This window comes from Heteronotia binoei, chromosome 6 (genome assembly GCF_032191835.1).
Source record: "Heteronotia binoei isolate CCM8104 ecotype False Entrance Well chromosome 6, APGP_CSIRO_Hbin_v1, whole genome shotgun sequence".
In the NCBI taxonomy this organism is placed as follows: domain Eukaryota; kingdom Metazoa; phylum Chordata; class Lepidosauria; order Squamata; family Gekkonidae; genus Heteronotia; species Heteronotia binoei.
This window is the reverse complement of record NC_083228.1, coordinates 79,723,167-79,749,992: the sequence shown is the minus strand read 5'-3', so window position 1 is coordinate 79,749,992 and position 26,826 is coordinate 79,723,167. Positions and strand designations below refer to the sequence as shown.

The 26,826-nt window shown below is 39.9% G+C and overlaps 2 protein-coding genes across 2 annotated transcripts in view; one reads left to right on the top strand and one right to left on the bottom strand.

Annotated features, from left to right (window-relative positions):
* The window catches only part of PARL (presenilin associated rhomboid like), a 530,597-nt gene that overhangs the window by 443,819 nt on the left and 59,952 nt on the right, over positions 1 to 26,826 (bottom strand). The gene's annotated exons all lie outside the window — the stretch shown is intronic.
* Positions 1 to 26,826, top strand: part of YEATS2 (YEATS domain containing 2) — a 61,642-nt gene that overhangs the window by 14,098 nt on the left and 20,718 nt on the right. Inside the window, exons 9-24 of the mRNA XM_060241903.1 lie at positions 1,106 to 1,217; positions 5,443 to 5,487; positions 6,465 to 6,666; positions 7,489 to 7,722; positions 8,279 to 8,437; positions 9,836 to 9,939; positions 11,647 to 11,754; positions 12,761 to 12,934; positions 13,699 to 13,957; positions 16,654 to 16,806; positions 17,618 to 17,727; positions 18,148 to 18,309; positions 19,450 to 19,623; positions 20,177 to 20,384; positions 24,271 to 24,402; positions 25,490 to 25,588. Coding sequence (XP_060097886.1) covers positions 1,106 to 1,217; positions 5,443 to 5,487; positions 6,465 to 6,666; positions 7,489 to 7,722; positions 8,279 to 8,437; positions 9,836 to 9,939; positions 11,647 to 11,754; positions 12,761 to 12,934; positions 13,699 to 13,957; positions 16,654 to 16,806; positions 17,618 to 17,727; positions 18,148 to 18,309; positions 19,450 to 19,623; positions 20,177 to 20,384; positions 24,271 to 24,402; positions 25,490 to 25,588 — 2,435 coding nt within the window. The remainder of the gene's footprint in view (positions 1 to 1,105; positions 1,218 to 5,442; positions 5,488 to 6,464; positions 6,667 to 7,488; positions 7,723 to 8,278; positions 8,438 to 9,835; positions 9,940 to 11,646; positions 11,755 to 12,760; positions 12,935 to 13,698; positions 13,958 to 16,653; positions 16,807 to 17,617; positions 17,728 to 18,147; positions 18,310 to 19,449; positions 19,624 to 20,176; positions 20,385 to 24,270; positions 24,403 to 25,489; positions 25,589 to 26,826) is intronic.

The following is a 26,826-nucleotide window of genomic DNA, read 5'->3' as shown; positions in this document are numbered from 1 at the left end:
TACTTGGAAGCTTGTCATCTTTGTTGTACGTTTTCTTTGACATTTTCCCTGAAGGAAACATGTGGAGGTGCCTGCCATTGCATATTAATTTTGTGTAGCAGCATGTGCAAGAATAAGAAGTTGTTCCCAGAGCAAGACAATGCAGAGAAGAACAAGGATATTATCGGGCTGAGGATACAGGCCACAGTTCTGTTAGCAGTTATAAGACAAGAATTAGAACATAATCACCAAGTGAGCTATAGTTTTAACTAAGTAACGTCAGTTCTCATGCCCCAGGAGAAAGCTTTGTTACATGCATTTGTATGCAATTTACTACTTTGTAGTATATTCAAGATAATTGGTATTTCAGGTTTGTAGTTCAGTGATTTAGAACTATCTGCAGGGCCGGTGCGTGGGAGTAGGCAAAGTAGGCAGTCGTCTAGGGCAACACATGGCCTAGGGGGCACCACTGGGTGCCCCCTCCCTGATGCATGACTGGCTCCTGACCACTTGTCCTCACCTTGTCCTCTCCCATCACCAAGCTGCCCTCAGCAAAGCCACCCCCTCTCCCCAATGTGTGACTTGGCCTCATCCTATCCTGCCACCCTCCTTCCTGATATGGCCGGCAAGCACTTATTCTCACTTTTTTTATATAACATCACATTTTTTGGGAAAAATTAAAATTAAAAATCAGTAAATTAAAAATGTGAAAAGTTTCAAGTTTGGCGTTCTTCAATTTTCCTATATTTTTTAATAATGGAGGGGGGGCACTAGTGGGTGATTTGCCTAGGGTGCCAGAAAGCCTAGCACCGGCCCTGACTGTCTGGGGCACAAAATTCTTTCTAGAACCAAATAAGCACTTGGAAAGCAAAGGTAGGAAAGTTTGAAAAGTTTTTGCAAAGTCGATTCAGAACAAAAGGATGCTTTTGCAAGTATTTTAACATCACCTATGCTGCTCCTGCTGCATACCCTGCTGACTTAGCCTGGACTGCATTTTCTTCACCCCTTCCCCAAAAGTCAGAAATTCTTTGCATGTGAGTTAACTGTTTCTTTTCTACTATGTTGTGTGAAGTTGAAAACTTGCATTGAAGATTAATGAAAGCATATGCAATGTTTTTATTTTTAGAGAGCCTCCTTTCCATCTCACAAGGCGAGGCTGGGGTGAGTTTCCTGTGAGGGTTCAGATCCACTTCAAGGATATCCGGAACAAAAGAATTGACATCATACACCATCTAAAGGTAACTTGGCCACAGTGACAATGCATAAATAGCAAAGCCCTATTCTTTGCTTCCCCAAATGATAAGCTTGTAAAATTTGGCTTGACTCCAGACTAATGTTTCTGCTGGTGCGAAGATCACAGCGTACAGTTTTCCTGTTCCCCCCACCACCACCTTTCCAGCAGCAGCCCAAAATTCCCCTCCATCCTATTCATTGAGAAGAAGGACTCCCAGGCACAGGACTGGGGGAAGATTTTGGGCTGCCACAGGAGTGGGAATGTGGAAAAATTGTGCTGCATGGTCAGAAGTTTTTGAAAATTTAGTCTGCATCCCAGTCCTTGTTTGTTGTATCTCATTTGGGGGTGTACACAGAGAAAAAAATTGGATTTTTCAAATTCGGATATATTGGACCCAAAAACATTCCAGATTAAAAAAAACAAAAACAAATTCCTATATTGGTATGGTATTGGGACTCTGGTTTCTTCAGAAATCCTGATTCCCACCCCCCACAGCTCCATTATAGCCTATAGAAGCATTATAAGTGGGAAATCTATCTGGGGATATCAAGGGGTCCATGTGGGGTTGTTTTTTGAGATGGAGGCACCAACATTTCAGGGATTTTGTAATTTTTATTAATTTTAACTACAAAAAGAAAAAGCATAAGCACAAGTACAAGTACAGAAACATCAAGAGGGAGGGGGAAATACAGAGTGGGAGATCAGAAACAGTGAAAGCTGCAAATATATCAGTTACATTTTTACCTCAAAACAAAATACCTAATCCTTTCTACCTGCAAGTATTGAGTTTTCCCCTTATATTCTACCGTCTTCATTTTCCATTGTACACTTTTTACTAAACTATTACTTTAAATACAAGTCTAAGCTATTCTTCAGCATAGATATAAAAAAAAAATCACCAAGGTCTCAACACAGAACTAACTGGATAAGCTTAATCATATTAAAAATACAAACTGACTTGTTATTTTAACAATGTCATCATTTAGATAGGTATAAAAAACAAATATTTATTTATCCTTCTAACTTACATATTTCAAATGGATAGAGAAAAAGATCAAATTTAAAATAACGTAAAAAGTGGAGAGATAAGAAAGAAAAATGGTAAACAAGGAGCATATTAGTTTATCTCAATATAATCAATTTCTCCAAACAAACATATTAAGAGCAGATCTACCAGATTACAAAATAATTGTGTTGTCTGTCTTCTTAAAAATTAATCCAAGTTAACTGTTTATCTAAATTTCTTTTCAAAACTTTTCAATCCTTTAGCTCTTATGTCCATATTAATCAGAGAGGAACAAACCTATTACGTCCCAAAGATCTCACTTTGCCTTTTAAAACTGCATATCTTGCTGAGAGATCCATATTATCCAGTTACCTACAGAGAGGGAAAACAATTTAACATCCCTTCTTCCTGAAAGTTTTCCACATTTTGATTTTTTTTGATGAAATGTGCATCCTCTCTCCTTAGTGCAAGCACCCCTCTCAGTAACGATAGTAAAAATCCCACGCCATTAGATCCTTTCAAAAAAACTTCAAACAGCCTTAACTTCCGGTTCTTCTTAGTAACTGCGCCATAAGGTTCCATTTTAGTTTTCTTCTTTTCGTTTCCCGACGGGTCTTTTACCATTTCCAACTCCACAGACATCAGCAAGATCTCTTTGTTACTCTGCCCATGTAGATTCAAGTTTTCGCTAGCTTTCGACATAAAAGCTCCCATTTGCTTTTTTATCAGTTCTGTTAATAAACCAAGGACCTGCTTTAGAGAAAATATGATATCCATTGTATCTTATGAAACATTTTGCTTTGTGATGCCATTTTACTCCACAGAATAATTCAGTCTAATAATCAAAGTTGAAAAGTACCTCAGAGATCCATTTAGTCTATCCTTCCAAATCTCCACCAGCCGTATATCTTGTTTGTTGCCATTCAGTTGCACTCAGATGACAAATACCAATCTCTTTGGAATATATTTCATTTGTTCAGACCAAATTATAACCAAATAATAGTCTCTTTATCACTTATTCAGTCATAATCTGGGTCTGTTTAAGTATCTATATTCAGTCAAATTCAGATTGTTGCTGGCATTCAGAGTTGTTCTTTTTATCTTTTGGAAGCCAGATTCACGGGAAAGTGGGGGGGTTGGAATTCACCTTTCTCCCTTCCTTTGAACTGACCTGTCTGTTGTTATGTAAAACGACCCATTAACCGATGGTATGAAAAGCAAACTCACTTGCAGAGTAGAATTGCCGTGCTTGAGGTAGAAAAGCAATGCATCAAAGGCTTGTTAGCAGAAAAGAAAGCAAGCAGTCGGGTGTTCATCTCTTTCGGCCATAATGGCGATCATGGCCATGGGGCACTGGAGCACACAAGAAGGGCAGGAACAGCCGCTGCTGTATCCTTGTCTCCCTGCAAAAGCCCCATGCTGAAAGGAAATCCATCCAGGGTCTCCCTCTTCAGGAGGGCCGCAAGAGACAAACTCCGCGGACCCCTGCTGAGCTCAAGGCAATGGAACCCGGAAGTCGATGCACCAACATTTCAGTGTAGCTTCTGGTGTCTTCCATCAAAAAGACCACCTCCCAAGTTTCAAAAAAGACTGGACCATCTTCTGTTTTTTCCAATAGTGGGAGGGGGGGGGGACCAGCAAAAAAACAAAAACAAACCAAGGGCTGATGTCAAACTAGAGACTATCTTCAGTAGAAATTGAAGGTTTGGGCAGGGGTGGTGGTTCCCAAGCCCAGCAGAACCAGTGTGTGTACAGGGTGCCTTGCAGAGCCAGTGTCACTGTAGCAGCGCCTGGTCAACAGATACAAGCAAGGAGGGGTGTAAGCTTAACACAGATAGTGCATATACAGAGTGCCAAGCAGAACCAGTGCCATTGTGGTGATGCCAGCTCATGTACAGAGTGCCCAAAGAAGGTGCCCCCATCCTCCATTTTTTTCAAAGGAGGGAAAAAAGAAAGCACTTAAGGGAAGGCATCAGGCAGGTATTGCTCGCCATTTGAATATTGCACTGGTACTGCTTAGCACTCCATAGACTGAACCATCTTCTGTTGACTGTGCTGGACTTGGAATCTCCCCCCACCCACCCCGGCTTGGACTTGTTGAGCTGGCATTGCCACCATGGCATTGTTTCTGCTGGGCACTCCATACATGCACTGGCTTCACTAGACTTGCAAACACACATACACACTTGGATTTGTTGGACACTCTGGTTTGGCATCTACCCCTGCTTTTTTTCTGTCATTTTCCTCCATTATATCCACCTTCTTGGGAGGCCCATAGAATTTGAACCCCCTAGCCCAGTCTTTTTGAAACTTGGGGAATATTTTGAGGAGAGGCAGCAGAAGCTGCACTGAGAATTTGGTGCTCTACCTCAAAAAAGAGGGGCCTCCAGATAGATTTTCCATTACATCCTATGGGGATCATTAACTGTAATGATCCCCATAGGCTACAATGGAGCCGAAGGCATTTAAAGGTGTTGTAGTCCCTTTAAATGCAATTGTGAAGCTGCAGCTTGACCCAGAATGGTGTTTAAAGAGAGTGCACTTTCTTGGAATGCTCTTTAACTGCTCTGTTTTCCTGGATAATTCCAATTGGGGGGGGGGGATTATCTGGAATTGGCTATATTTGATAGCTGAGACTACACTCTTCTCTGTATCCAGCTGAAGGAATAGCCAATAAATATCGATAAGGGGGGGGGGTTGGCTTAGACAGAGCTGATTGCATACCCCCGGTCTCTATGGGCAGAGCAATTGTAAAATTCATCCAGCAGCTCTGATGTGTATGTGGTGGCTTATGATGTTATATATAAGACTACATTGTTCCCGTTCTTTCTAAAATTTCTTCAGGATAAAATTAAAGTTATTTACTGCTGTGAGAGAAGAAATCTATATATTCAATAGAGGGAAGCTGACCAGGTTATAAGAATATAAAGGGTCATCCTAGGAATGTATTCATCTCATGTGGAAGTTCATGACGTGACCCTGTCTTATTGAGCTAGCTTTTGCTTTGCACCAAACTAAGCATGTTAAAACTATTATTGTAGTGTAACTGTTGGGTATTTCTCATGAAGGACAAGCAAATGATTTAAAGTTTGCATTAGGAGCACCAAACCTTTAGAATACACAAAATGGAAAAGTAATTTTTGTATGTTCGTTACACATTCAAATGCTGAGGAACTGTGCTTACATTTCACTATATTTTCCTATACCTAATTGTTTCACACAGTTGGATAGAACATATACCGGTCTGCAGACACTGGGAGCTGAAACGGTAGGATAAAAATTATTTTTGCAGTCTTTTTAATGTGTATGTAAAACTGTAAAATAGGATTTGTGATTCTTCCTAGCAACAATCTTGTGGGTGTTGTACTGAAAGTATTTAAAAATTTTGTGCTGCTTTTGGCATCAGTCAGTATAATGTATAATGGTGCTACATGTTTACCACGTAGGTTTAGGGTGAGATTTTCCTGACTTCTTACAAGTGCTTGGGGTTTTGAGCTGATTGTGCTGAGCAGGGAACAAGGGAGTTGAATAAAGAAGGGATCACATGGCTCTGAAGAGGCTCCTGAGAATCCATAATGTAAAGGATGTTTGGCTATGTGGAGCTGGGTTTTTTTTTCTCATGTTCTTCCAGGTATGCTGTCTGCAAGTTGAAGCGACTAAGAATTCTGCTGTTGTGATTCCAAGTGCATTAACTGTGTCAGACCCCCTAGAATTAAGAGATTTCAATTGAAGCAAAAATGGGATGTTGTGTGAGGGATTGGATGGATGTCTGAGATCAGAGTCAAATCCTTGCTCATGCCAGCCAATGAGCCTTGATTAAAACATTTTTTTGTATGTTATGCTACCCATACAGGTGGCTGCTTATGGAGCTACGATGTGCAGTTCAGGTGGGATTTTAGCTGTGTCGGCATAATTGCAAAAAAAAAAATACACTTAATCTGTTAAGGTGGAGGTGAGGGGCTGTGTCTTAGTGGAAGACCATGCACTACACATGCAAAAGGTCCCCCATTCATTCTCAGTCATCTTCAGTCAAAGGATGAGTGTCATATAGGGTCGGAAATTATAAGAAAGTGAGCTAGATGGGCCACTAGCTTGACTCTACTTCATATATTCATACAGATGCAGAGGGCTGGGAAACTTGTCATAGTAACAAGATACATTATAAAATCAACTGGTTTGGATTTTCACCATCTTATGTATAGGTATGGATCATGTTACTGTGGTTTTCCTTTGTCTTATTGAAAGGTAGTGGATGTTGAGTTGCATCGGCATTCCCTTCGAGAAGAATATCTGTTCTCCCAGTCTTCAGATTCGGATCTTTCTGATGCCCCTACCTCTCTGCAATTGCCACTAAATATGCCAGCCCCTGTTAAGGCATCTTCACCTATTAAACAAATGCACGAATCCATTTCAGATGCTTCTGTTGAAAAAGGTAAAGACCTGCATGGTGAGTGTAGCTGAATACAGAGACCCTAAGGCAGGGCTGCCAACATACAGTTCGGGGGCTGAATCAGGCCCCCAGAGGGCTCCTATCAGGCCCTCAAGCAACTGGCTGTCATCTGCTTCCTGCTCCCAATATCTTGCTTCCTTCTGCATAGCAGCTTGCTTTGCAAGGCTTGCTCAATTACACAGGAGCTACAGAACAAAACCTCTGTTTTCTCCATTGACTGAGGCTCCTCCATTGGGGACGAATAGCTTGCTTTGCCATGCACAGCAGATCTACTGAGCCAAGCCTCTCTTCCTTCTATTGACTGAGGCTCCCCCCCCCCAAAAAAAAAGGTCCTTGGGGAAGGAAGGAAAGAGCCAGAGCTTCCTTTGCCCAGTTCCCTGGAACCCATGGGAGAAATACAAAGAAAGCACCTTTAAGATCAATGAGTGCTAATGTTTTAAGTTTTTAAAAAATATATATATTTGTGTTTGTCTGTGTTCTTTATAAAGTTTATATCTCTGCTACCTAATCTTGGCCTGGCCTGACATTGCTTGGCCCAACCAGACATGGCCCGGCCCAACAAGGTCTCTTTTATGTCAGATCCGGCCCTCATAACAAAAGAGTTCGACACCCTTGCCCTAAGGCAGTTATTCTATGGACAGTTTTCTGTAACGATAACATATCCTTAATGATGTGTGGCTTTAATGAGGAAGGACAGAAAGTGTTTTATGGAATAAATTCCCTGTTTGTTTGTAGAACAGGAAGGTGTCAAATGTGAAGGTAAAATTACTTCTAACTCTTCTTTGCCTGATTGGACAAACTTTTTATGTCATCAATCAGGGTTCAGCACTGAAGCTGAAAGACATACAACTTTTTACTCCTTGCCATCATCCTTAGAAAGAACTCCCACAAAGCTGGCAGCACAAAAAGTTACTTTTGGCTCCCACAGCAACTCAGCTTTTCAGCCAATTGCAGCAAGTTGCAAAATAGTGCCTCAAGGCCAAAATCCGAGCCCTGCTGAATCGCCTGGCAAGTCTTTCCAGCCAATCACAATGAGCTGCAAGATTGTATCAGGTATTGCACCATTTATGCATCTAATTTTATCACAAAAGGAAGATAAGAGTAAACTCGTTGGTTTTGTCTTTTTCCACCCTTCTGCCCCTTGATGGAAAAACTACATACCAGAGGTGGCCAGTGTTCCCAGGAGCATCACATTGAACTGCGCTTAAAACACTGACTCACTCTCTTCCACACCCATGCCTCTGGATATCAGTGGTGGTTGGTCTCTTGATATGCATTTATTATCACAGACCTGAGCTATCTCTAAAGGGACACAGGCAAGAATTGTCTTAAATGAAATCTAATACATGTAAAGGTCATACATGGCTTGCTGCAGGAACTGTGAGGAAAGAATATAACCCCTTTTGGGGCATCGTCTATCTCTACAGATGCCAATTTCTAGGGGAAACATGGCCACTGCTTGGTTTTCATAGGGCTACTTCTGCCCATAGACCCAGGTGACTCAGCTCTAGCTTTGAACTATAGTTTATTATTCTGCAAATTGCTGCTTTTGTCCCTTTCTTTGGGGTATCTGTCTGATACATAATATGGAAATTTCTGTCTGCTTTAGGTTCTCCAATATCAACCCCAAGTCCTTCTCCTCTACCTCGTACTCCAACCTCTACGCCAGTGCACATGAAGCAAGGAACTGCCACCCCTGTAGTTAGTAACCCTTATGTTATTGTGGATAAGCCTGGTCAACCAATTGGAGCAGTGGCTACCAGCACAAGTATGTATATCTGGGATCTCTGTACTTCATGTGTGTGAATCTTCTTTGTCATTACATTTGAGTTTTGCATAATTATATCTCACTTTGTACTTCCTGCATTTCATGGCTCTTTGACCTTGCTGTATATATTTTTTCTTCATAACTTAGTACACCCCTAGTGATCTGCCTACACTAAAATAAAGTATGTCAGTATTTTAAACTGCTATAAAACTATTTTTGCTGCAGCTGGCTAACATGGCTGCCTCTCTGGAGCTATACTGCATGTATCCTCAGTTATTGTGGGACCAGAAAGCCAAGCTGCCCTTTCCCCATCCAGACCAAGAAAAGAAATTTGCTTACATCATCCTTGTGTTGATTGTAATTGTTTGAGGCCTATGGAACAACCATTTTCTTTTTTTTAAGGCTTCCCTTAGATTATTCCCCTTCAGATCTTCAAAGCATATTGTCTGCCCGCTTTAGATCCATAGAATCCCTACAAACCTTTGATCAGTTTACCAGTGCCTAATAATCTGTTGCCAAGAGAACTGTGTTTATCTCTTTTGCATGTATGTTCTGTGACTGCATCATGTTTTTGTTGTTGTTGCTGCATGAGTAAATGAACCATCATAAGCAGATATAATCATCACAGTCAAAGCTGTCGTATTACCTGATGTCAGCTCAAATATAGCACTTTCCGGCAAAGATAGTTCTCAAAAAAGTTCTTTCATTGTGCACATTTGTCTCCCTGCCTTGTGCCATTCACCTAAAGACTGAAGTGGGAAAGAACCTGGGGATGGGCAATATTTTTCTACCCAAAACTAGGTCAGTACCATTATGAAGAAAGATGTCTGTGGGGGGGGCAGCATCTTCTCATGAGCCTGGTGGAGTCACCATAGAGGATCCACCTGGGCAAGAAATGAGTTTCTGTGTTTCTCAATAGTGAGACAGTATGAAGCAGGAAATGTACATCAGCTTCTTGACACTGGTGTATAGAACAGAATTAAGAGTTCACTCCTGCTGGAAGTCTGCCTCTATTTCAAACATTTTTTCTGGGAATGCACAGCAGAGCAATTGCTGTTATGTTCTACCATTAGTCTAGCAAGAAAAAGGCACTTTGTTTCTAGGAGCTGTACCGTGTCAATGTGCATGTATGCATTACCAAGTTGCAGCCAGTTTAAGGCATCCCCAGCAAGGGGTTTTCAAGGCACGTGACAAAGCAGAGGTAGTTTACCATTGCCTTCCTCTGTAGAGTCTTCCTTGGATGTCTCCCATCCAAGTATCAATCCTGTTTCTGAGATCTGATGAGAGTGGGCTATACCCATTCCACATCCTGTAACATGTCAATAGTAAATTACAGGTAGCACAGAGAGTAGCTTGAATGTACCCGTGCTGATGGCAGCTGTATTTTCCATTGTGTAGGTAGTCCTGCAAGTAAGGTTACTAGTGTCTCACAAGCCTCTCATGGAGCTGGGTCTCCGATCTCAAAGAACCATGGAAGCAGTTCTGTAACCTCTTCAGTCAAGGTGATATTTCGTTGGCTTTTTCTGTTCTTTTGAAAACCCTTCCATAGAGCAGTTCATTCTAGTGTAGTGTAATGTATTCTACACTATTTCTATTTTATTCTATCACTATTTTAGGGCAGCATTCCACAACATGTACTCCTGCAGTTGTGTGGTGTTGCATCAGTAGAGCTTTGGCTAGAGTTGTTCGTGTTAAGCACTCTAAACCTCCCTCCAGATCCACTTCCAGAGGTTTTCACTGAGTCTCACACATAGTCTAAGCTCAGAATTCCCCCACTAAAAGCCACCGTTTTCTTAGAGCCTGATGTACTACTCTCTTCATAAGAGTTTGCAGGAGCCCCAAATATATATCTGCAGCATAATCATGTATTCACTCATAATTAGTCCTCACTGAGGTTAATAAAGATTGTTCCCACCTCTGTATGCACAAAGGATTCATTAGAACTACACTATGTTTAGTTCTGAGATCATTTTTTAAAAAATTGTTTTCCAACTGCAGCTGCCAGGACTACTTTTTGTTTGGGGGAGGGGGAAGGATGCTTTTAAACTCTTTCCTCCTCTGCTGTTTTACCACTGCAGGATATATTCATGGGCCTGCTTTATCTCCCTGCTGGAGACAAGTCTCTTAGGCTTACTATCTTTCAACAAGAAAGAAACAGAGGAGAAACATTTTTAAAAGCCCTTCTTCCCCATGGGAAAAAAACAGGACCAGCAGCACCATTTTAAACAAAAAAAAATCTTTTGAATTAAATGTAGTACGCATTTCCGCCCCAATGTACCTTTCAGGGCAGTATAATGAGCTTGCCAGCTTCAATCAGTTTGGATACATTCTTTTTTAAAAAGGGATTTTGATAGAGGATGGTCATTTTAGCAGGCACAATATGTGAGAACTGTTTCTCTCCAGAAGGCTGAGCTTTTGAGTAGACTTCTGGTTAACTGCATTGTATTTCTTTTTCAACATATGTGTCACTTTTATAATGCTGTAGCAGTATTCAAATCAAGCAGACAGGTAGCGCTTGACAAAGCTACCAGAATAATATTTATGTAATCATGAGGGGGAGGGGGAGATTCCAAGGCTCTGGATGTTTGGAAACCTCCTCAGCCGCAAAGTATTGGGAGTCATTCATTTGCTTTTTTAGCAGACACAGAGCTGGATTGCATCAGATAATTCTGGTAATTCACAGGGTGATGAATCTCTAGCTGCATCTGGCATTTAATGCAGTTCTTCTGTAAGTTCTTAGTAGGGCACAGAGAACAATTACATAGGAGAAGTAATCTTTTATACTATGCTACTTAAAATCATTGTGGCCATCTCTGTAGGTCTCCACTGGTTATTCAACTAACAAAAAAGATAATTTTAACTTAAATTCTACATTTCACCAGTCACTTCACAATTGAAAATAAAAACAATTAATGGTGCAGTCCTAAGCAGGGTTATGCTCTTCTGTCCATTGAAGTAGATGGTATAGAAAGATATAACTCTGCTTAGAATTACACTGAAAATGTGTTATGCACAAATAGATTAGTTAGTGACATTCATGAATAGATTAGTTAATGACATTCCACTAGCTTTCTGGATTGGAATGAAAGCAAGACCATTTTGCAAGCTTGCTTTATGTTTCTTCTCTGGAAGTTCATTTCTTGTAACCAAAATAACATTTTTTAAACCCCTGTATTTTAAAACTTTTAAAACTTTCCTTTTCATCCTAGCAAGAGGATTCACTCTTTGCAACCATGCCGCCTCTTTGTCCAATTGGGAGTCACTCCAAGGTACAAAGCCCTAAATCTGTGACAGGAGGACTTGGAACATTTACAAAGGTATGGGGGAGTCTTTTATTCTTTTTGCAGTGTGTAGCAACAGGAGGTCACTCCATCTCACAATAACAATTGCCATAAAGCATTCTAAATGTATACTTCAAGAAAATGTTTCTTTATTCTACCTCTGTGAGGCTCTGGTGGTGCCATTCCACTGCCTTCCCTTCCTGATTATTGCTTCCCTTTCCACTGCTTTTTCCTCCCCCCTCCGCCCTTTCTATCTCCTTTTGTACAGTAGCTGCAGAAATTTTAAAGTCTATTGTATGTTTGTTGCTTGGGGTTTACATAACGATACATTGTAAATGTTTTAAGCCATTGGTGTAACCATTGTTCACTATATCTGATGAAATGTTCAGCAGGCTTCTGTATGCCTCATATAACAAATTTTCAAGGTTGTAAAGCTGATCGCTACTAGATCTGTTCATACCAAGTTGGCCTCTTCAATGAAAGAACCTATTTAAATAGTGTATTGTTCCTTCTGTACTCTGCGTGGAAAAAAATATCATGAAGTTTACTTTTACTTCTTTTGACAAATGATTAGTAGTCTACATTATATAGTTACTATTATTTTGTGGGAGATGCTTTGCTGCCATTCTGGCCAGAGCTCAGAAATGCTTTTATTACTAACATACACTTTTTCAATTCAGAACAAGCCCGCTTTTATTTAATGTGCTGACCTGCATGTCTTCATACATATGTACTGCTCCTGGTGGCTTCTCTCTGAATCTAATTGTTAAGAATATAAAAGAAAAGATTAAATGGATTTTTGAGGAACAGTTGTTCCTATCAGAGCTTTTTTTGTAGAAAAATCCCAGCAGAAACTGATTTGCATATCAGGCCACACCCCCTAATGCCAAGCCCGCTGGAACTGTGTTCCTGTGCATTCCTGCTCAAAAAAAGCCCTGGATCCTATCATCTGCTGACTTCCTGCTTCATCCTTTCTTGTAAAAGATGGCTGTCCTTTTTGGTGGAATTTAAAATGATTAACTCACACTTTTATTGTTTGAAGGTGATTATAAAGCAGGAGCCTGGAGAACTGCCCCAGCAATCTCCAGCACCGCCAGCTGGGGCAGCTTCTCAGACCTCTGTGCCACAGTATGTCACTGTCAAAGGAAGTCACATGATTGCTTTGTCACCTCAGAAGCAGTTAGTGAGCACGGGAGAAGGCTCCACACCATCCAAGGTAGATTTTTTTTTTTATCTGCTTTTGCTTTGTAACCATTCCATGCTGCTTCCAACAGTCCTCTTCTAGTACAGCAGTGCACTTGGCTGTTCTGTAAACAGGAGAGAACTCATATAACTGTGAAATAAACTCTGAGTGTAATAGGTATGGGATGCTTTATCTAGCAGAGGGGAAAGTAGCAACCTCTCCAAGTATTTTAAGATGAGATGTTGGCTTCTAGAGCAGTGGCCTTCAACCTGTTCATACCAGAGACCCCATTTAACTCCAATTTCAGGGTGGGACTTGCTTTTATTTTATGCTTCTTTACCTTTTACTATATCTGACTGTCTAATTTTTCTATCACATTATTGTGCTGCCATTCATCTACAGTGATGTACATAGTTTTCCCAAAGAAAGATTATTTTCTCTGTATGTGAATTAGTCTTGCCTTGATCAGTATTCAGACAGCTCACCTGAAATCTACGTATGGGTTCCAAACAGTGAATTGAAGGCAGGTCTGGTGTATGTTGAAGATGCTATTCCACTCTAGTCTTGCCTGCACTCTGATGAAATTAGTGTTACAGGAGTGTTCAAGGACAGAATCAGCACAGGGCTGTCTTGCACCAGTTTTTTCCTCTCAAAAGAGGTGTTCTCTGTCAAGATGGTTTTCTCTGCTCTCAGATAACTACCCTTTCAGGCTCATACTGTGAAGCTACTTGTTCAGGTACTTTAATCCGGTAGCTATTGTCATTTTAATACTGCATATTTTGCATATTTTATTGCAGGTCATTGGTGTTCCTGTTGGGTCTGCTTTACCTGCAACTGTCAAGCAAGCAGTGGCTATTGGTGGTGGGCAGATATTAGTGGCAAAAACCAACCCAGCAGTAGCAAAGACAGTTGGCACAAAACAAGTTGTAACACAAGGAGTAGCCAAAGCAATCGTGAGTGGTGGTGGGGGAACCATTCTTGCTCAGCCCGTGCAGAGTTTAACAAAGGCTCAGGTTACATCAACAGGAGTTCCAAAAAGTGGATCCCAAGGATCAGGTAAAATGATTTTTGCATCTTCAGAAATGATTGCACAGGAACTGACTAGTAAGGATTAAGCGTGTGGTTCCCAAACTTGTTCAAACCATCACCCCCTTGGTTCCATAAACTCATCTCTTGTTCCCGCTACCGTACCCGATAGCACTCTTCAGAATAGTGGTTTGCACAGTCTACTAAGGAAGATAATAAAATTTAAAATAGAAATAATTAATTGCACAACAAAGTTTGAGCACAGTGGCACATTTAAACCGGCAAAGTTTTATTCAAGGTGTAAGCTTTTGTATGCTAGCACACTTCTTCAGACACAGACAGACAGAAACAAAAAAAATGACAGAAAACTGGATTGATCTGATGATAATGGAATCTGGCATATATGTGGTTAACATGACAATTTTAGGTTTACTTAACTGTACGATAGGTTTTATTAGAAATTCCTGTTTTAATACTTTATTCACTTTTAGATTTGAATATTTTGACTGTAACATTTTAATTCTGTGAATATGGTTAGTTCTGTTGTATACCAATGCATGTTTTGACAATTGTTACATCCTGATTGAGCTTAAGAACTTTGGTCATAGAAGCTAATAAATGAAATGAATGGGGGGAAAATGAAAATTGGAAATTACCAGTCAGTAGATGTAGGCCTCTGTCTTAACTCTTAAATGGCCCTTTCTGGCAACTAAGCCCCACCTCCCAGTCTTTCTATATGTAATGGTTGAGGAAATTCTGTTTCACTGTATCTGAAGAAGTGTGTTTAAAGGTGCCACTGGACTCCAACTTTGTTATTGTTTTATTTATTTATTATTTTCAATTTATAGCCTGCCCTTTCCCAAATGGGCTCTTAGCAGATAACAACAGTCAATAATACAAGGTTAAAATCAGAGACATATAATAAAACAATATAAAAGCAATATGTCTAAAAACAAACTCCAGTTCTGTTGGAGTTTCTGTTGTTCTGCTACTTCAGACCAACATGGCTACCCACCTGAATCTAATTAATCGCACAGTTATTCAAAATTCAATTAAAACTTTTAAGTTTAATTTTATCAACAAATTGATTAACTTGATCCAGTGATACCAGCTTTTCAAAGTCTGATAGTCATTTAGGAAGAATCCTAGATACCACATTTAATAACTTCACTGTTCAGTGAATATTAATGCAAGGGAGGGGCTTGGTACCAGTTTCCCAATGTCTGGTTTAAAGCCACTTAGTGGAAGTCTTAAATCACCAGGTATAGTAATCTAGAGTTGATTTCTTTACTTGGAGGAAAGTTGAATGACCACACTAAAACCACATTCTGCTAAATAGATTATTGAAAATGGAACAAGGAACTTCTTAACCACTGTTCATATAGTGCAGGATAGTGATCAGAAATTTCCTATGTAACAAAAAACTTTTGGTATGATTTCTTTAAAGTGTGTCTGAGAATTTTCTTAGAATCAAGATCATAGTAAAGAAATATAATAGCAATAAGATGGCCTTTATGAAACTTCTGTGATAATATAATAATAATAATATAATAATAATAATTTTTATTTATATCCCGCCCTCCCCCGCCTAGGCAGGCTCAGGGCGGCTAACAGCAGGTTCATTAAAATAATACAATATACATTAAGTTTAAAATAGCATATGAATTATACAATAATTTAAACAACAATTAGCATTTGAATTATACAATAATTTAAAACAACAATATCTAAAACCATTCCAATTGTCTGATCATTCCATAATTAATTTAATTTAATTTAATAGCAGCAGTGATGTTCTTGTTCTTGGTGTTATTTTATTCATTCACATAATGGCAGAGGTCACTAAATAGGATCAATTTGGCGGATTGAACAGCCATCTCTTTGTCAATCGTCTACGAAGGCCTGCCTAAAAAGAATGGTCTTGCAGGCCCTGCGGAATTGGTCTAGATTCCGCAGGGCCCGCACCTCCTCCGGGAGCTGATTCCAAAGGCACAGAGCTATAACAGAGAAGGCCCGTGCTCGGGTGCTCTGTAGTTTTACCTCCTTTGTAATATGCAGTTGTGAAAATTTTACTGAAGTGAAAGAGTGCACCCACACATTAAGGAGATTTAAAGCTGAAGGTATTTTACCAAGGGTCAAATCTATTACTTTGGGAAAAGTAAAAGGTCCTGGAAGATAGAAAACAATTTAAAAAAATAATGGCTTAAACTTAAGGGTGTAAAGAAGATGATTTTAATTTATTGCCTCTTTTTAATACTTTTTTATTTCATTTTATTTTTGGAATTCTAAATAAAATGTGTTATGTTTTCTTTATAAGGGTTTTCAAAAAATTTAGTTTTTTTGCTGAAAATATACCCAGTTTTCCTCCAATATTTATATTTATTTTCCATAATCTTTCCTCTTATTATTGAAATTTTATTATTTATACCCTAAATTTTCCCTCATTTACCCATTTGTTCCTTCTACACCCTTCCTTCCTAAAAAAACAACCCATATTTTAAAATTTGATATAACCTAGAAATATTAATATTGGGTGGGCTATGACAAAAATAACACTTACATAGCTTAAAAGTGCACTTCATAATCAGCTTCATAATCAATTGCTTCTCTTTTTACTGATTACTGATTACAATTACTGATTTTTATCCCTAACAAGAGAGTATTTTGCAAAGGGCTGGTTTCTGAAAACCTGGAAAGTATTTTTCTTTTTCTTCTTTTACTTCTAGTGATGGCAACACTACAGTTACCTGCCACTAACTTGGCAAATCTACCACCTGGCACAAAACTCTACCTTACCACAAACAGCAAGAACCCTTCTGGGAAAGGAAAACTGCTGCTTATACCACAAGGAGCCATTCTGCGAGCTACGAATAATGCCAGTTAGTCTTTTACAAGGGAAAATAATGAACTATAAATGTAGCAGTGTCATAACTCATACTTAATAGAATTGGGGGGGCATGGAACAAATCTGGCTAAACAGGGTCAGCATTGTGTTGCATGTTCTATGGGAGATCCATGATCAGATTTTCTCAGTATTTTCATTAATATTAATAAGCAGTTGTAAGAGGGTGTGGGGTAGATTTGGGGAGGAGCTGGGAGAGGAATTAACCATTTCTTTAATAGAAATCATCCTCCTTCCTTGAGCAACTGATCAGTCATGGTTAGGAGGAAAGGACATGTAACCAGAGCTTTTTTTTAGCAGGAATGCAGTTCCGGCTGGCTTGGCATCAGGGGATATGGTCTAATATGCGAATAAGTTACTGTTGGGCTTTTTCTACAAAAACGTCCTGTGTGAAACAATGGTGACATCAAGGAATGTGGCTTAATATGCAAATGAGTTCCTGCTGGGCTTTTTCTGCAAAAAAAGCCCGGCAATGTAACTATATTCTACTTGTATTTTTTTTCCTACTGTGGCTAATTGCAGTTCTGGGAACCAGTTTTTTATTAGGGAAACAGCTTATGAGAGGGATAAACTTTCACTTTCTGTAGTGTCAGTCTAAATGTCTTTTTGCAGTTCCTTTTTAACAACAAGAAAGTGCCAGGAAATTCCCTTGCAGCTCTACCATTTATTGTGGTAGTCTTGCTCTAAAAAAATAACCCTTTTCACATAATGTTCCATTGTAGCATCACTGAAATGAGTAGCAGGGCTAAGCGACATGGTATGTATGACTGTTTTGTTCTATGTTCCAGATCTCCAGTCAGGTTCTTCCACAAGCGGAGGTGGAGCAACCCAAAGCACAAGCACTGGCTTATCTCAGCATCTCACCTACACGTCTTATATCCTCAAACAAACGCCTCAGGTCAGTCATAATGAAGATCTCTTCCACATTGCTGGGCACTGGGCAAAAACAAGGGCCTCTGATCATTGAGATAACAATCTCTTCCACCCAGATCTGTCTTACTTTGCAGACATCTCAAATAGCTTAAGGGCAGTGCTCTGTATTGCTTTCACACTCTGATTATTGTCGCTCCTTTCACCTCGAACTTTAGCCTCCAACCTGTTATGTTACAGGTATCATTAGAGAGGGACTGGTGGTGTGGGATGAAAAAATCAAAGACTGCTGGGCAGCAGAAATCCATGGCATCTCTCCTTTACCTGCAGAAGGAACTTGGACCAGACTTCCTCCTTTACCTGTCCCTGATTTATAACAAGTCCACTTCTGAAGTTTTTTGTCACTGGAGGTAGGAATTGACTATAGCTGTTTCTTCCTTTTGTCCAGGGCACATTTTTAGTTGGTCAGCCATCTCAGCCAAGTTCTGCAAAGCAAGTGGCAACAGGGACAGTAGTCCTAAGTAATACAGGTGCTGGAACATCATCGGCACAAGGACATCAGGCATTGAAAGTAATAACTGGACACAAAACTGCTACTTTATTTGCACAGGTAATTACCAAGATTGCCATGCTGATCTCATATTGCCATTTTTAATTTATTGAAGAATTTTTATCCTGGCTTCCAGCCTAAGATCCCAAAGCAGTTAAAAAAGGAGAAACAAACAAAAATATATTAAAAATCATTAAAATGAATGGGGGGAAAGCATTAAAACAACAATAAATGCCAAAAGTATAGAATAAATGCCAATTCTTTATTACTAGTGTAGAGAAATGATATTGACTTCACTTGGCATCTCGAAGCTGTCTATGTAGAGAATAACCACATGTCTTTGGGCAGCTTCAGCTGGCATTCTTCTGCCTAGAAGGTCTTGTTGCCACTCACCTCACTTGTGAAGATAGGAATATTTGAAGCAGGGCCTCTGAATTGTGTCTCAAATTAGTGTCATGTTCATTTGGAGTGTTGGCTGTCCTTCAGCCATTCTGAGAGCAGAAGAAGAGCCTTGCTTGATTGGACTTGTCATCCATGTAATTCAGCACCTTGTCCTGCACAGTGGCAGTGGGGGCATTTTGGGCTGCAGCGGCACGAGGGAGGCTAGAAATTTATGTCCATGGACATAAATCCTTCAACATGCAGAAATACTCTGTTGGATCCAAGTTATAGCCTTCCAGACGTGAGAGGTGCAGGTGTAGGCATCTGTACCCTTACTGATAGCATTTGTGTAAGCCACCATGACTTTTTACATTCATCAGTGTAGCTCAACAGGAGTGAGACAGTCAATCAACTGAGACCGCAGAATTCAGTTTAATTAAATTGAAAGAACAGAATTAAATGAAAGAATTAAATTGAAAGAACAAGCACCAAATTTATTTTCAGTTCTCTTTATCAGGGGGAATCCTAAAATGTAAGACAATACATAGATACCCCTTCTGTCACCATCCACATTCAGATCCACTTTATTGAATTAGTGAGCCATTTTCCTGAAAAATTATCTCTTTTCCCCTGATAGAGTCCATTTCCAGTAGTCAGTGTTCTCAGATTCACCCCAGGCATTTTAAAGGCAGCCAGGAGGAGGAGCCAGGGGAATGCCTGTGCATTCCCATCACCTTTATTCATTTATTTGTTCATCTCTAAGCTGTATATGATTTGTCAAAATCGTTGTTTCCATTTCACTTCTTGTTAATTTCATAGGCGGCTTCTGGTGGACAAGCATCACTGATGAAAATATCAGACAATGCACTGAAGTCTGTGCCAACATCATCACAACTCTCAAAGCCAGGTACTACTGTGCTAAGAGTGTCTGGTGGTGTGATTACCACAGCAACAACGTCAGCCGTGACGCTTCCATCAAATGGAGTTGCGCAGGTGAGCTGCAGTGTTGTTGGATATGTGTCTGTTAAGCTTCACTTGAAGGCACAATTTTTCAAAAAAGCAAGGATTGTGCAAGAAAGTACACCCAGATCAGAATTTTTTGTTTCTTGAAGTCAAAGCTTAAACACAGATTCTTGCTTCCCACATTTCTGCTTACACTTCCTGCTTACAAATTTGTAATGTTTATCCCTCCCTCCCTTAGCAGCAGCTTGAAGAAAATAATAAGAGGGAAAGAGTTAAAAACTCACTCTAGGCCATTTTGTCAATTAAATTTAGAATTGCTGCCCATACCCCCAGTAAAGCTAACAGTATTGGGAGATCTACAGTGTGATCCCAGGAAGGATTAACCCTTCTGTCCACTGAAATCAATGGGCTTTAAAGGATGTAACCATGTTTTAATCTCTGACATAATATGTAGTTTGGTCTTAAATAATGAATGAATTCACATATTGTACCAGTTGGCTGCCTCTGCTCTTATTGTGTGGGTGTGTTAAGGCATTAAAATGAGGGGGGAAATTGACTGCCCTCTCTCCTCTTTTTAATACAGCAAGGAGACAATGCAAGTTCCAGTTCATCTCCAGCTGTGAGCTCTGTAGTGAAGGCCTCTGGGCAGCAGCAGCAGCAGCAGCAAGTTGCTCTCAACCAAGCACCAGCAGCCTCTGCAGTACCAAATAAAACAAGTGCATCTGCAGTTGTTAGCATTGCTTCTTTTGTGACAACCCCAGCTCCTGTATCTGGAAAAACTGCAGTTTCAGGTATAAATCCTCTTTCTTGGCTCTGACTATCAGCATATAGCATTGAGTATAACGTCTGATTTTTGTTCCTAACATTTACTTGTTGGTTTCCCCTGACAACTCAGGACCCAGGGTCAATAATGATACTTACATTTATATAACATTCTGGAGTTTTCAAAGAATCTCACAAACATTGTCTTAAAGCAGCTCTGTAAGGAAGGCCTGTGTTCTCTCCATATTATAGGTTGGGGTACAAAAGCCCTGGGGCCAAAAACGGTATACATCCACCCTCCTAACCTCTGTTTAAAAATTTGAAAAAACAGAAAAAGTATAATTGTCAGTAGTTGTTAGAAAATTACTACATGCTAATTATGATTTGCCCTCAAGGCCTCCTAGGATGCTTTATTTCCTTCCATAAAACCAGAATATTTTTTTAACAGTAGCATTTAGCTGAAATTCATAGGTGGTTGCTGAAATTCAAATTTATTCTCTTTATGTATGTTTACTTCATTTATACCTTGTCATTCTTCCTAATGAGGACCCAAGCAGCTAACATCATTGTCATGTCCTACATTTTTTCCTCACAATAACCCTATGAAGTAGGTTTGATGGATGGTAGGTGATTGGCCCAAGGTTACTCAGCAGGCTTCCATGGCAGAGCAGGGATTTGAACCAGAGTCTCCTAGCCTGACACCCACCTGTATACCACACTGGCTCTCTTATCCATAGGCACATTCATTCAGTAAATTAAAAATAAATCTGTTACTACAACATTAGTTCATTTATACTTCAGAGCATTACAAGAAGTGTGTCTACATCTGGATAAAAACAATTTTATTTGTCCCTTAAAGAGACAAAGAGTGCTGATTCTTGGGTAAATAAAAACAGCTGAATTATAAAGTCCTTGTTTGAACCATTTAAAAATTATGGGAATCAAGCCACACCCGTGGTGGTTGTCAAACCATGACTATATTGGAGGTGTGCCAGCAGAGCTATCTGTTCCCAGCAGCAGAAAGAGAAAATAGACCTGTAAGAAAGAGCGCCTATATCCCTGCCTCTTAAGAGGAAAAACTCATGAAGATCAGCCAGTGGACATACAGGCCCATGTATATGAACCAATCATCTTGTAAGAGGGAAAAGAAGCCAATTAGCACTAATCATATTCTAGGCAAACCCATCTGGTAACAAGTTTTGTAGCATTTCACTTGGGAAGTTTGGTTGCCTGGGTGATGGACTCATCCATATTCTACTAAGGCTGCTTCCCAGCTGTCTCCTGAAATGGAGTTTGGGTCTTTAAATAGCTTCCATTTTAAATGTCAAGCTGGCCAAATCTTAAGAGCCAAGGCCAGTGTGATCTCAGCTAATCACAGGAGGCCAGAAAAATGAGGTCTCTTTGACAGTTAATGCGAGATTAAACCCTGGGATTTCTCCATTCATAGCTCAGTCTCTTATCTGTGTACTACGCTAGCTCTCTGACAGCATCAAAGGACACAGGATTATCTAATAGCTTCAGATTATAGTTGCCCCTCCCAGTCTTTAGACAGACAAAAGTAAGTGACAGAGTGGGGACACCAACTCTGTGTTAAAATGTGTTTGTATTACTCCAAAATCTGCAAAAATACAGAATAATTTGAAAGATTATATATGTGCAAACTGTGTATAATTTATGCAAAGTCTGTTTTCAAGTTTTCTGAGGTTTGCAGTACAAATGATAAGATCACTGCCAGTGAGTAGGCTGTAGGTTGAGTACCTGTCTCTAATCAACTTTTTCTTAGCCGGTTTACTGAGATCAAACTATAGCTGCATGATTAGACTTCATCAGGAAGCTATGTAGATAAATATACAATACTATGTATTTTTCAGTCATTCACAATGCTGATTCTTGGGTAAATAAAAACAACTGAATTATAAAACAGAAATATACATTGCTGCATTTCAGAAATGTGTTCTGGCAGCTATTTAACATTGATAGTACAATTCTTGAAGAACTAAAGGGTTTAAACAGGGGTGTCAAACTCATTTGCTTTGAGGGCCTAGATCTGACATAAATGAGACCTTGTTGGGCCAGGCCATGTGTGTACCTATTTAAGATTAGGTAGCAGAGATATAAACTTTATAAAGGACACAGACAGGCATAATTAAAGATTTTTTTAAAAAAAAAACCCTTAAAATAAAACATGCTTAAAACATTAGCAGTCATTGGTCTTTTTTTTCTTTTTCTTTTACAGATTTTATTGAGTTTTCCAAAGGGTCTGAGGAGGGAGGGGAAGGAAAAGGGAGGAAAAGAGAAGGGGAAAAAAGTTTCTAGATTACATAGCTCACTTGGATTTTCATCATCCAGCTCTACAGATATATAACAAAGATAATTGCAATAAAATAAGTACAGCAAAATGTCCATGAGTAATGTACATATCACTGTATTCATTCAGCGTGTCCATTCATTTATGGTACGAGAGTAGCCTGTCATTCAAGTCGAGATACCTATATTTGTTTGAAACCAACTATAGAACAGTGACCAAATGTCTTTGTTCTCTGGGTATCCCCTCCACTCAGTGTGGTTGAAAGAGGATCCATTTCTGCTACTTCCAACAAATTTTTCAAATAATTCTTTGGAGGGTATGTCAGCATTCTTCCATAACTTCACCATGGCAATTTTCGCTGCTGTTATCAGCACTCATTGTTCTTAAAGGTGCTTTCTTTGTATCTCTCCCATGGGATCCAGGGAACTGGGCAAAGGAAGCGCTGGCTCTTTCCTTCCTTCCCCAGGGGACCAGGAGTGGGGGAGCCTCAGCCAACAGAAGAAAGAGGCTCGGCTCAATAGCTCTGCTGTGCAATTGAGAGAGCCTGACAAAGCAAGCTCTCCCTCCCTCCTCCCTCCTGAATGAGGAGCTTCGGCCAATGGAGAAAATAGCGACTTTGCTCTATAGTTCCTGTGCAATTGAGCATGCCTTGAAAACCAAGCTGTTATGCAGAAGGAAGCAAGAGAGAGGGAGAAGGAAGCAGATGACAGCCTGATAGAAGCTCTCTGGGGACCTGATTCGGCCCCCGGGCCGCATGTTTGACACCCCTGGTTTAGTATAATCTTTCCGGAGACGTTCAGGGAATGACAGATGGGAGATGTATTTTAGAATAGCACCTTTACACATGTCAGCTTCAGCCTGTGAAGCCTCACAGGGTTGGTCTGTAAATAAAATGGAGGTAAGGAGAACAGTGTGAGCCTTCTCAGGAATGTGGTCCCCATTGAGGGGAAGGCAGAATGTGTAAAGTAAAATAAATCTACCAACAATAAACATGTCTCCAGTTGTGACTGTGGAAAGGCAGACATCTGTACCCTTGCGATACATTGGTTCAGATACAGCTACTGCTATAACTTGGCACCAAAATGAGTTGGTGGATGCACAGTTGATTAGTTGAACCAGAACAATTCATATTGTAAGAGTGAAGGTGTTCACATTAGTTACAGCCACTTGTGACACAGTCAGAGAGGAATTTATGTGGATTTATAATTTGAATATGAACTAGGTATAAAAGTAAAGGGCTCATCTTTAATAGGATTGAAGATTCTGCTTGATTTGTTTGCATTCTTTAAAATCCCTGTGAAGGTCTTACCAGTGGACTTCAGTGTTTGATTATTAGCATTATTATCAGTTAAGTAGCCAGTGCACTTGGACAAATTCGAAGGGGGTTGTCCTTGTAGTGTATACAAAAGAGTCAGTGGCATAAAATGTATCTGAGAGCTTCAATTGATACTATTGTTGGTCTTTTGCTACTGGTGATCTTTTGACCTGTGGTCCTGATTTGATTACCATATTCCAATGCTACTTTTTTTGGAGAGGTGACTGTAGTTCACAGGGCTAATGAGTTCATAACCTTGAAGAACTTCTTAAAAATACTACTTCCATTTTAGGGTTGTTAAAAATCCATTCCGGCCAAAACAGCTCACAGCAGGCTGTTTTGACAGTGCCTAGCCAACTCAAACAATTGGGTGTGAGTGCTGCTTCTGGAGGAGTTCAGACTATACTGATGCCTGTGAACAAAGGTAAAATGCAGTATGACACAGCGACTGTGTGCATGAATGCTTTTGACTTGGTATTATGTGGTACATATTGCACTTCATTAATACTGAGTAAACCAGGTTTTAAAAAGGCCATAGACTGGTTTTATATTCTGTTCTGAGTAGTGTGTAACTGTTGCTTGGCTTGTTTTGTCCCGGCTTGTTCTGGTTTTATATAGATAATTTATGATGATATTATATGTAAACCTCTTTTTTTAGTATTTGTGTGTGTTTACGTGCCTGGAAGTCATAGTTTCTTCTGGCAAACCCTAGTAGGGCTAGGATGTTTTCAGAGAGGTGACTAGATATTGCCTGCCTCTGTGTTCCAGCCCTGGTATTCCTTGGAGATCTCCCTTCCAAGTATTTGCCAGGGTTGGCCCTGCTTAGCTTCCAAGATCTGACAAGACTGGGCTTGTTTGGGCTATCCAGCTCAGGGCACTTGTAAACTTCTTGTGATCATTTTCCATTGATTTTCATTCTTCAGTTATTGTATATGCTTAGCAGAGTAATGTTGCACAGCGAAATAATTAAGCACAGATGTGTGTGATTAGCATCTAATAAAAAGTTTACAAAAAAAAAAGAAAACTAGGGAAGTGTTACATGGAAGAAAATAAACAGCCTAACTGATCTTTCCTAGAACTCATTCCATCATGTCTTCTTCATGGGGAGATGTGGTCAGAATGAGAGAACAAAGGAGAGGAGGTTTATCCCCAAAACTTTACTTCCTGTGTACATGACAAACAGCATGAAGCATCCTTTCCCAAGCTCACATAATTAGGAATAATACCTCCCATTCTCTGGTGTGCCTAACACCTTATTGGTTCCAAGCTAGCTAGCTAATATTAGCATACACAAACAACAGTTTAACTCTTTCATGACAGAAGCATGACATTTGCAAAGCATCCTTGAGCGGGATTCTGGAGAGATGGCATAAAAACCTATAAACTAAATATATAAACTAAAAAATGTATAAACTAAAACCCTCTGCCAAGAATTTAAAAAGTAATTGTCAAACACAGAAAAAGCAACTATCTGGCCATGTTTCCAGTTTTCTTCTTTTCCTTCCCTCCAGTGATACAGTCACTTTCTTCCAGCAAAGTGTCTTCTGTCACACCTGTGACTTCCGCTACCTCAGTAGTTTCCAGCCCTTCTATGGTACCAGTTGCTAAAGGTAAAATTGTTTGTTGTTGTTATCAAACCTCTTTGAGGCTTTGGGGGAGGTGATGATTGTGGAATGTCTACTGCTGTGACAAAGTGATTCATTACTGGTCCCTAGCTGTGATTGAACACACCCCAATGTGCCATTCTGTCAGAAGGGCCCAGGTAACAGATAAATCTCCAATAAAGGTTGTGTGATGTGCGAACAGATAAATCTTCTAAAGACTCTACAGCAGGATATGCACAAGAGTTTGTTCCTCTGTGGTCTTGTTCCTCTGTTAGAGTTTACTAAATATAGAGACTGCTATACACACAATAAATAGATTATTGGAGGTGGGGGTTGTTTTCTGTGTGTTCATTTGTCCTAAAATTGATTCAACAAAGAATGGTTTTTAGCAGCACTAATTACAGCAAAACCTATAAACTAAATATATATACACTAAAAAATGTATGAACTAAAACCCTCTGCCAAGAATTTAAAAAGTAATTGTCAAACACAGAAAAAGCAGCTATCTAGCCATGTTTCCAGTTTTGGAATTCCAATTGCCTGGAAGCCCAAACATACTGCTAATGAGGTTTTAATTAGCAGTATGTGTGTTTTCTAAAAGAATAGGATAGAAATGTGCTTGTGTGAGAGATTGTGCCCCAAGAGAAAATTCCCCCATACCCTACATGCTGCCATTCATCATAACACCCAGCCCTCTTATTTTCAGTCTTCTTTCTGTGATTTAGGCTGTATCTACACAGGCACAAAAAGGTACCCTTCCAGGTGCAGCAACAAAATGGGGTAGGAATGGGCAAGAATGGGAGCCATGCACACTCATTCTTGTTCTGCTTGCTGCTCCCACCCCCACTCCTTTCATACCTGTGTAAAAGCACATTGATTGCACCAAGCCTCCTTGCAGCTGAAACCCCACACTTTCTCTTTAAAGGAGGCATGCCTTTTGAAGGGCTGAAAGGGTGGGGTGGCTTGGGTTTGCACCATTTTGAATGCAGAGCTTAGCTCCATTGCCACCCTTCTTGCTGTAGTGGCTGCAGGTGGAATGTCCATTTGAATGTTCCACCTGCAGCCACCCCATGGCTTCTCTTTGAACTTGATTGATTGATTGAAGGTTTATTTTTTATCTAGTTTAAAGGGAGAAACCTGCCTGACAAGGGCTGCCTGCTGGTTTGAGGAGATAAAATCCTCAAGTGGAAGCAGCCTTGGATGGAGGCTTTAAAGGAAAGTTCAGAAGTTTTAAAACTGTTTTA